General features: G+C 44.7%; 1 protein-coding gene across 1 annotated transcript; it reads right to left on the reverse strand.

The window, feature by feature from the left end:
• Positions 1 to 208: 208 nt before the first annotated feature.
• Positions 209 to 10,373, reverse strand: tnpo2b (transportin 2b). The gene is made up of 24 exons (XM_084381464.1): positions 10,203 to 10,373; positions 9,367 to 9,466; positions 9,022 to 9,097; positions 8,700 to 8,849; positions 8,335 to 8,441; positions 8,078 to 8,211; positions 7,854 to 7,935; positions 7,166 to 7,288; positions 6,928 to 7,046; positions 6,753 to 6,813; positions 6,454 to 6,625; positions 6,166 to 6,318; positions 5,641 to 5,866; positions 5,378 to 5,549; positions 5,094 to 5,288; positions 4,811 to 4,969; positions 3,949 to 4,036; positions 3,108 to 3,206; positions 2,907 to 3,002; positions 2,636 to 2,711; positions 1,911 to 2,010; positions 1,717 to 1,791; positions 436 to 565; positions 209 to 337 (listed from the first exon to the last, which is right to left on the reverse strand). The coding sequence occupies exons 2-23, from the start codon at positions 9,463 to 9,465 to the stop codon at positions 458 to 460; spliced, it is 2,670 nt and encodes an 889-aa protein (XP_084237590.1). The 5' UTR covers position 9,466; positions 10,203 to 10,373; the 3' UTR covers positions 209 to 337; positions 436 to 457.
• Positions 10,374 to 11,002: the final 629 nt, after the last annotated feature.

An 11,002-nucleotide genomic window follows, 5' to 3' on the forward strand; every position in this document is an offset into this window, starting at 1 on the left:
ATTTCCCTCCCTCTCTTTCCCCTGAACTTTCTCTGCGCTCGTCTCTTTACCAACTTATCTATTCCTCCGTCTCTCCTTCATGTCCTTCTCTCTGTCCCTCTCTATCTGTCCCTACCAGTTAGTTTTTCTGTGTCGGGTCCCTGCCTAGTTAATCTAGAGGTGTCCCTCTGTCCCTCCCTCCCACCCGCCCACCCTCCCTCTATGGACAAACACATAGGGCGTGGGGGCCGTCCGTCAGGGGGAGCGGCCAATTGCGTCCCTCTCCCTCCCCCCAGATCTGGGCAGTGCAATACACAGATGGATGAGTTTCCCATTCACCCTCCTCCTGCTGGCTCACCTGGGAGGACGGAGAAAATGGGAGAGTAGACACAAACTTCAGTATGATTGTTTACAAACCTTTGAATTGAGTTTAAATGACGGTGTGTGTGGTGTTACCTCTTGGGTGGGTGTAGAGAATCTAAACGCCATAGCACGCTGCCAGTCTCTCCTTCAGCAGTGGGGGGAACTGCTCTGAGAACTGTTGCCAGTTCTCCTCCCCGACCTGCTCCTTAAAACCGTGCAGGATCTGCAAGGAAAGGGCAGAAGACAAGCCCAGAAATCAATATCAGGCACATCGTCAAGGAATCTTAAAGGGTAACTCCAACAATTTTACACATTAAAGTGTGTTTACAGGTCTTGGGGAGTACTGCTGCACGTGTGAAAAGGTAGTATAAAGCCTTTTGTGGCTCCAGAGGAAGCTGCATGTAATCTGATAAATCGCCCCCAGGGATTTCACTCAGTAGCTCCATTGCATTCTGGGTAAAGTAGGCACCAGGTTTTGAAAGAATGTGTGGAATAAAATAGGTGATGTCTCTGGTTCAAAATGTGTCAATTTTGATAATTTGTTTTTGAAGATAGCATGCAGCTTCCTCTGGAGCCACAAAAAATGAAATGAAACAATTAACACTCACTAAAATCTTGACTCATATCTCAACTGTAATATCTGCCAAAATAATCGTGACATAACACATTTTTTTTTTTTGCATATGATTCAGACCTAATGTTTTCCTTCAACAGTTCCCATTTTGGTTCCTTTATCGAAATCAATCCTGCATCTGAGTGTTGGATTGACTGTATCCACTGTTTAATTGCTAAACAGTGGCAGCATTTTGTGGCCAGAAAACGGTTTCAAAACGCTGATGGTGCTTACTTAAACGTGAAAGTCAACGTCAAGTGGAACAGAAATAGTACAATGATAATGAGAACGGAAGAGGGTTGATCACTTGGTTAATTTGGCCTACAATGGATTTACCCTGCTGTCAACATCCTGTTCAAATGCCCCTAAAGGAGTATTATTGAAGTATTAGAGAAATATAGATGCATCTGTGGATTTTGCAGTGAATTTGACACTAAATTTGCACGCTGAGCATTTTGTCCTTTATGTGGGTAACTCCTAAGGGGGAGCGTGTTCACTTCATTTCTCTGCAGAACAAGAGCAGCGTCTGTGTTGCTGAGCTTCACAGCAGAAAACTGAGATGAGCACACTCAGCATCGCCCAAGGTCTCTACACTTCAGCATGACTCACACAGCAGGAGGAGCGTGATGATTTCATGGTGACTTAAAATCAGCATTTGGATGGTACTGGTTGCATAAACACAACAATTTGCTCCTCGGTATGACCTGGACTGTGTTTCTTCTCCTAATCAACACACCACTGTCACCCAGTGAGCCCCTCACCTTGTAGAACATGTCTCTCAAATCGTCTTTAGGATTCACCCAGGAGGCAACTGCGTCACAGAAGAAGATGAAGTCCTGAACAAAGAGAAAGAAGGTTTGAAAAGTACATCAAGTCCTGAAACATCTGTGGCTTACGGCCAATTACACAAACTGTGAAAGCAGAGACTTAAAGCCTGCATTGTACAATGTCTGACCTGCACCACGCCTCCTGGGTTCACGCCAATCATCATGCAAATCCCGCGGAAGGCAGAGTCTTTCTCCTCGTTGTCTCGGATATTCCGCAGAGACGTACACCTGCAGCATGTAATTATTAATCAATTAACAGCTGTCACTGCTAAGAATTAATTCTCTTTTCCAGTCAACGAGAGAACATTTTTTTAATCTACAAAACTAGAACAAGTGAGATAACATAAATTATTCCTAAGATCTTGCTGTGCGAAAGGACATTTGTCTTTTTTCTAAGACTGAGAAAAACTCACAGACTTCAGTGTTTCATTGTCATTACTTGCTGATTCCAATCATTTCAAGAATATATTTGAAGAATGTCAATACTGCAGTCCTTGTAATGCTGTGATTGTGCTCTGCAGCAATGTGATCACACAAAAATGCAAGGGTTTTGGAAAAAGTGAGAAACATCCTAGAAGAAAGGAATGTCTATTATCTGATGGGGAAAAAATGCCGCTAAAGTCTGGATCTTGCACGTCTGGATAAAATAATTACATGCAGAGTGGCGAGAGAAAGGGGATACCATGTGATGTGGCAAGACCACAGAGGATCAGAGGGAGTCTCCTGAACATGTGATATATGACAACTGCCAATGCTGACCGTGTGTGTGCAGATGTTGTTAGTAAAATGCCACCACAAAGATGTCAAGGCACGGGGAGTTAGACTCAGAAAAAGAGATTTAACAGTCGCTCACCAAGGTCGGATAAACTGTGGCAACATAGCAGCAACCTCCTGAGGACACACGTAGCCCAGCCGACCAATGGTAATGGCTGGAGAAGGACAGACAGGATACAGGACTTCTGTTAGAACAGTGTGTGTAGTATCATGATGCTAACTGTGCTATTTTCTCCCATGTGGATGACTAAATGCTCTTTCTGCTCTGATTTTCTGTCACTCCTAAATATATAACTACAAAATCTGTCTAAAAACAAGTGTAATAACGAATATGTGCGTAATCATGATACCTGTGTTCTCGAGCAGGGTCTTGGGGGTGTTGGGTCGATTAATAATCTCAACCAGCTGGTTCAGGACCATAGCGATATACGGCTGCATCTCCACTCCTGTTGAGTAGTGAGTTAAAGTCAGACACACACATCAAGAAATCTCATATTCAACGGCACAAGCACTTCACAGCATCATGTATAAGTAGATTTGCTGCAACTCACCCATCTGCATACAAATCTCTCCTATGGCCCATGTAGCATTGTTGCAGACAGAGATGAACTCTGGGTTTAGATTTGTCCCGAGGATTGGCATGAATTCAGCTGCAGAACAAACACATAAGAAAAAATGTCAAGATTTTAGCCCTGATCGCAGACAAAGATCAGAGACAGATGAACAACGATCAGTACGTGTGAACTGTTCAAAGATCCCGGCACTCGGGAGCAGCTGACCGACAGACAGGCTAGATATCTGGCTGAGTCAGAGACGGGTCGGGGAGCCAGGTACGAGCTACAGCCAATGAGCGCACTCCTCTCATTTTTCTCTTATGCTGTCATCCGCAGCATACAGCTCAATAATAGCTTATAGTTTCAATCAGAATACATACACACAAGCTGTTTAGTATTTGTAATTGTTTCGTCCTTGCTGAACCGCAATACCAGCAGGCAGTGTCACGTTTTCAGTGCAAAAACACTCCTTGCTGCGTGCATATCTGATTCCATCCTCTCACCCATATTCTTTTCTTTTCTTCCTTGTTTTTCCACATCATTCCCGTGTCACATTTCGCATGTACATCTTGTTATGTGTGACCCCCGGTCGCTGATCAGTCATGTAGTGTGGAAGGCACAACGACTATAAGACTTCCGACAAGGCAGAAAGTTGTGTAGTGTGAACAACACAGCGATCTGACGACTTTGAAAGTTGTGCAGTGTGACCAAGGCATGAGATGCACAAAAACGAGGGGGATGAGGAACATTTTTTTTGTTCTGTGTGTGTGTGTGTGTGTGTGTGTGTGTGTGTGTGTGTGTGTGTGTGTGTGTGTGAAAGAGACAATGAGATAATTACCAATACACGGTTTGACATGAGGGAAGCAGGCCTTAGTCAAGTCACCCAGAAGAGCAAATGAACTCTGTCTTACTTCAGGCATCGTATCCTGGGACAAAAGAGACAGAGAAGCAAAGAGAAATGTGAACACACACCGTCAGCAGACCTCAAGATTTGCCCAGTGGAACAACTAACAGCTCACTGTGGCTCTTCTCCTTGTTCCATTAGTCTGGCAAGAAGTTTAAATAAAAATGATCAGCTCACTAAAAGCATTGATGAATGTCTTGATTTGTTTTGCTGACGCAGTTTGTAGTGATCATTGGCAGCCAGCACTAAAATATTAGATTAATACAGTGCACTTCCTGCAGCTGCTTCACAACAAAAGCCACCAACAAATTTAATGAGAAGCAGCACGATAGGGAAATGTTCAGTTTGCGTAAGCAGTAACAAATACAGCTCTGTCGCAACTGTAGGATGGTTAGAGCTGAAAAGAGAGACCTCTGTATATGAGTTACATTACAAACAGTACATGCATGGTAGTACAGTACAGACTCTGGATGGAGTGGTTATGGTTATTTAATGCTCAACTCCAGGAGACAAACACAATTTTTGATTTACACGACTGAGTGTGTAGATTAAACACCAGATTATGCTGAAAAGTAACCGTTTTTCAAGGAATATATTCAAATTCACACATATTCCTAACCTTGAGCAGGCATTTTAAAAGACTATGTACAATCTCTTATCGTTTCCTGTGAATTGTGCAAGCAATTTAAATCCAGCAAGGTATGGTGGACTCATCCAAGGACAATGAAAACTTCTATATAAGGGAGGTAATAACAAAATTTAAACACATTGACGCGCACACACGGGCTCTCCTCACCTGCATGCACTGGAAAAGCAGAGTCATGATATTACTGCGGGCCACAAGCGTGTCCACGTGGCCCCCGAGTCCTTCAGCTAAGCCACTTAAAAGATCCAGAGCCACGATCATGAAGTCCTTGTCGGGCGCTTCGTACTGGTCTGGCTGCTGGCTGTACATCTGAGACGCACAGAAGAGAAGATGGAGAGAAAAGGTCAAAAGTGGTGTGATGCCATCGAGTGTCATTTATATGTAAAGCAGCAGACACATAAACTGCCTCTTTGCACAATTGTGCGCAGCTCACCATGGCCTGAGCCAGTGTCTTCTGGACCAGTGTGACACATCGCTGGTAGACGGGCTCACAGTACGGGAGGAAGCCGCTCTGCAGCGCCGTGGCAACGGACGATAGACACTCGAGCAGAGGGAAGAGGTCTTTGTCTTCATCCTTCAGCTCGTTCCACTTGGCTATCAGCGGAGGCATCAGCTTCTGGATGTACTCCTAAAAGTGTTTGGACTGTGATTCATTCATTCCTTTACCACAATTTCAATGTTACACACATACCAAAGGCGTGTGAATGTTTTGCTCACAGGCTGGTTGAGATGGTGTCCCACGGAGTCGGCCAGTGTTCCGATAGCATCGTAGAGGATGAGCAGGTTCTTGTGCTGGTATTTCCCAAAAGCAAAAACCAGCGTGTCCAGGATGAAGCTCAGGTAAGGCACCAGCTCTGTACATGCCTCCTCCTCCAGGGTGGCAAACGCACTGTTGGATAAAGAAGATTGGTTAGAGGGTTGCATGAATTAAAACTGACAACACAGGAGAGACAAACATATGGAGAAACGAACAGCTGTACCTGCATGCTGCTTCCTGTACCCTCTTATTGCCATCCAGGATGCGTTTGAGCAGTTCGGTCATGAGTGGCTTGAGGTGAGCATCGGGGGGCTGGCTGACCACCCAGTGAGCGTATCGACTAAGGGTCCAGCAGGCGATGGAGCGGACCAGAGCCTTCTTGTCACACAAACACTGGATTAGGTGGGGGATGAGCTCAGGCAAGTAAGGTACCATACCTTGCATACAGCCTGGAAAGACGAAAAGGTTTTACACATCTTGATAGGGAAGGTGCAACGTTTTGGGAAATGTGTTTATTTGCTTTCTTGCCAAGAGTTCTCACATCTATACATGTGATATAAAGCTATCACGCGCAGCTGATTAGCTTAAGTTAGCAGAAAGAATGGCAACACGGGGAAACTGCCAATCTGGTTCAATCCAAAAGTTACAAGATCAACCTACAGCAACTATAGAGCTTTTTGTTTCTTACTGTTCTGTTCCTTATCTCAGGCAATAAAAATATGAATATTCAGTGTGTGCAGAGTCTCACCCTCAGCAATAGCCCCCAGCACTAGGATGCCAGACTCCTTGATGACCCAGTCAGGGTGGAAAAGCAGGCCTTTGAGCAGGGGCAGGAGATGGGGGAGCAACTCCTCGCGAAACACATTGGCAAGAACGTCCAGAGCTGCAGCTGAACACTTCCCTGGAGGGGGAAACCACCATCAGGATTAAACAATGTGAAACTGTAATAATATACTTTGTCATTATGTTTGGGAAAATGTTCAAAGTCAAGGAATGCACTTAAAGAGAAAGAAGTGCATATCTGTCTGTAACTTACGTAGGTTCCAGTCAGACAACGTATCATCGTCGTCGTCCTCGTCGTCATCGATGTCCTCCCCCTCCTCGCCCTCCCCTCCTTCGTGCTGCAGAGTGACGGTGCGGGACTTGTGGAAGCGAGGCTTGATGTCTTGCTCGCTGTCTGGAACGGCTTCATCCTCTTCAACGTCGCCCTGGAGGACAACAGAGAGAAAGGTGAATGCAAAACAGACACAGGTAAAAAAAAAAAGGAGGAGACAAGAAGAAAAACAGGGTGTCTGTATGAGGAACAAGTGATTTATCTAAGGGGAGGAGGCTCACCTTTAGAAGAATTATGTCAATCTCAGAGTATTTCATCCCATTTACTAGGATAGGTATCAGCCTGAAAAAAAGAGATAGACAGCCACATTACTACACAGATTAAATTGATACAAAACTTGATTTTCACTTCCTTGTCATCAACCTAATCCTGTCCAATTATCCAGCTGTTACTTACTGGACCAAGTGGCCAGACAGGGCCTCTTTACAGATGGGCTGCTCAGCCAGAGTCAGCCAGAACTCACAGGCCTCCAGAGCCACATTCTCATCTGGGTCCTGGGTCCGCTGTAGCATATACTGGTGACAGACAACAAAAGGAGGCAATGATGAGGCAGAGGAAGGAGGAAGACAGAGGAAGGGAAAATCACACAGGCTTTCTTTGTAAAGTGGTGTGTAAGATCGAGTCCGATGCTCACCTGGATGATGCTGTGCATGTGGGGGATGAGGCGGTCAATGCGCACTTCCAGCAGCATGACCAGAGCTCGGCACACGTTCTTCCGCACTTCGCTGTCCTCATCGCCAGCCAGTGCAAACAGACTCTGGATACCAAAGACGCCAGGAGAGAAGAGTTAGCAGAAGCAGAATGTGAGACATTTACATCTTGACAAGGACCTGAACAGGGTTTCAGGGTTCAGTGAACCTCTTTTACATTATAGTAGGGCTGTCCCAAAAATTTCAACATCAAGAGATGTGTGTAGGGGTTTCAGACTACTTAAACCCCATAGAGGAGCTTCATTTCTTGCTCTCTTTATGAGTATTTTGACTTGTTTTCTGTGCAGCCGCTGCAACGTCTCCTTCCTTCGAATACTGATCTGGAAGTCCATTACCATGGCAACGGCAGAAGCTTAGAAGATGGCTCAGCCTGACTTTAAAGACAACTTTGTGCATTGCAGATACCAAATATCGCACAGAAGTAGCATACAGTGAGTCAATATGGAAGAAGATATGTTTGACATAAACACAAAATTTGAACAGATGTTGTTACATATCCCACCTCTGAAAGACATTAAAGGTGAGACCTAAGACTACATGAAATTACATGTGAGGAAGGCAGGTTTGAAAACAATGGAAATGACAACAGAAACATAATCCTGTAGTGCTCACCTCGATAAAGGTGTCAATGTTATCCATTAGAGCTTGAGCTCGACCGATGATGAACTGGTTCACACACGCTATAGCATGGGACCTGAGAGAGAGACAAACGAGTTGGATCTATGATGATGGTTTTAACAGGGAGAGTCAAGGTGGAAAAGCTCAGGAGGACAGATAAAGTGTATGTAGATCGGGAAAGTTAGAGTCAGAAAGAACAAGACTGGCGTTTCACTGACCTGATCTTCGGGCTGCAGTGCTTGAAAAACTGTAGGAATTTGGGGATCATGATGTTGAGAGGTCTGTTCAGGGCATCACTGTCCAACAGCTCTGATGAATCCTCGCAGATCTTCTGCAACGCTCCAAATGAACCCTGAAAGGCAGAGAGAGAAGTCATTAAAGAAAGAATGTTAAAGACGAAAGCAAAAGACAGAAATCTGATAGTTACATTAACATTACACAAAGTTTTTTGTGTGTGCAGGCAGGCGAGCCTGACCTCGCAGGTGTTATAGTCCTCGGAGTTGAGCAGATTACAGAGCTGAGGCAACAGTTCGGGCCAGGTCTGCAGCTCTCCTTTAGAGGCTATGGTCGTGATCAGGATACCTTTATGACAGATAATAAAAAAGTTACACAAAGATAAATCCGGCCTTGACATTTAGGAGTAACTATAAAGTTAACTCGCCATCGCATTCAATGATTTAAAACATCTTTGAAATACAGCGCTGGCTCCCACGCAGCCACATTACCTGCAAAAATTCAACCACCTACATACTGTAGTAGTCTGACTCACACTGGCTAGAAACTACAACCAACACTTTGCTCTCTCTTTCTCCATCCCCTCTCGCTCACTCAAACACCCACCGATCGTAGCTCTGATAAGCGGCGAAGGGTCCCCGATGTTGTTGAGGCATTCTCGTTTGATGAAGTCAGCCACGTTGGGAGGGAAGTTCTGGTAGTGAGCCTTAACATTGTTCTTCAGTATCAGACCGCTGAGAGAGCGAGTGGGCTCGTCTTGAGAAGGAAGGCAGCAGAGAGGCAGAGTATAAATACATTTTAAAAACTGGTAAGAAAAGATTAGATGAAGAAACATTTGCAGGGGACAAGCAAAGTTAGGACGGCTATTCAGTATATGACAATGCTGCTCTATTGTCAGTATCCTTAGTTTTAATATGCATGTACGTACCCTCGGATTTGAGGCTTGTGAGGACAAAGATGAGATAGTTGTTGAAATCTGGAAACTGGTTAAGTTGCTCCAGTTTCTGCAGGCTCTGTTAAGGAAAGCAACCGTCCATGCAAACACAGCAAGAACTCACACGTACCTTGTGTTGCCGTTTGAGATTTGAATTAATACACAATCACAATCAATCACAAGCGGCGCACGACAACACACCCAGTCAGCTTTCATTGCCATCCACTTTGGCACACAGGCTCTCATGGCAGAAGCGAAATCTCACACCTTTGTCTCTGCTCTCATTATCTCACTCACACACAAGCACACACACATTTACATGTACATATTTAAGGATACTTCTTGCACAGCTCTCTGTGTTGCTGTGTCTGGGGACTGGGAGTCCTTGAGTAGCTGAAGCACTTGCTGCAGACCCTGTTCATCTGGCTGCCACTCCATCCTACGAGACACCAAACACACATTACCTGTTTATGAAGAGTGCAGTGCACACAACTCACAGCCCCACCTCGGACCTCAGCGCTCCGCACGTCACAGGTCAAATCACGTAGCGGTAACGTTAGCTACGCAGTAACGAATACAGATGTGGCTAACATAAAAAAAATGTGCTAACAGCAGCAACCTGTCAAATACTACCGGTAACCTCACAATAGGCTACTTCTGTCTTAATTTTAGACATTTCTTCTAAATATTTGTCGACAATGTAACGTTAGAAAAATCAATGTCGTTAACGCGTTCATGTTTGTGAGCATTTTCCTTCTCTGGTTAGCTGCTAAGTTACATGAAACCCGAAAGTAACCTTCACTAAGTTACAGTTACACGAACAAGGAGCCACACCAACTATCAACTGCGATCTAACCAGCCTCTTTTCACGTAAGGCCCAGACTGCACAGGCGCAAACGTCTGGCTCATTCAAGATAGCGAGCTAGCTTAGCGTCGCTATGATACATAACACATAGCTACAACATCCACACAGAAAACAGCTACAAAACGCCATCTCACGCTAACTAACGGGACGCCGCTCTGCGCTGTCAAAGTAGTGTTTTCAATCGAAGCAACAAAGACGGCGCAAACGGAGCGTGATAATAGTCATAACAGAGCAGTCGCATATCAACCCCGGCAGCTACCAGTAGCATGACTAGCTAGCATCATATTGAAAGTACCGCGAAAGGTTTTACCTGGTCACTCCGATGTGGTAGATCTATATTTCTATAGACAACAGTGCAGCTACGCTATAACAACTAACATTAAATCAAATATGACTGCGATCTGCGTCGCTGAATGTGAACTTCTGCTCTCAGTGGATCTGTGTGGTTGCTGTGCTAGCTGGTATGTGACAGAGATTGCATGCCTTGCAACCAAGCCGGCTGATCCGTTTGATCATGTTCGGCTTCCGTACTAGACTCACCGTCGGGCAAGGTAACCCGCTTAGAGCCGAGCCACTGAGTTAACAAACAGTAGGCCTATGTATCAGTGTTTGCTGATGTCTTAATACTGCGTTAATTAATTTAAATGCATCACATACTTCTAATTACTAAACAGACATGTTATGCAGTATGCATCACTTTGTGCTGGTTTTAATTCTGACCACCAGATGGCGTCAGCTTCACATTATTAGGTCATATAACTATACATAATGGAGCTGTATGAAGTGGTACAGGGCGTGGGCACAAAACACCAGTACACCTTTAACTACCATTGTGAAGCTTCAAGTACTTTTTATGACAGTGTGTCAAAAAATGGCTGTGATATTTCATTTTTGGAAGGAGGATGAACACATTCCCATGAGCACACTGAAATAAACAACCAAGGTCCAACATTAAAGGCTTCACAGAGCCAGTATGTTGCAGGTCTGTGGTTCAAGATTTCAGTGCCTTGTAAATATGTTTACACACAGTGTCTTATCCTGTAGTATCACAGAGTCACACCACACTGTGTTGTGCATTCATAGTCCCCACCACTTCCTTTGATTTCAAAA

This window comes from Pagrus pagrus, assembly GCF_965226575.1.
Source record: "Pagrus pagrus genome assembly, chromosome: 2".
Taxonomy (NCBI): Eukaryota; Metazoa; Chordata; class Actinopteri; order Spariformes; family Sparidae; genus Pagrus; species Pagrus pagrus.

What these genes read in the sequence shown, in the direction of transcription:
- tnpo2b (XM_084381464.1), bottom strand. Translation starts at nt 9,465, where the DNA reads ATGGAGTGGCAGCCAGATGAACAGGGTCTGCAGCAAGTGCTTCAGCTA. An exon ending in CACAGAGAGCTGTGCAAGAA is followed by an intron (nt 9,098 to 9,366) that starts GTATCCTTAAAT and finishes CAGAGCCTGCAG; the next exon opens with AAACTGGAGCAACTTAACCA. An exon ending in TCATGTCAAACCGTGTATTG is followed by an intron (nt 3,207 to 3,948) that starts GTAATTATCTCA and finishes TTTGTTCTGCAG; the next exon opens with CTGAATTCATGCCAATCCTC.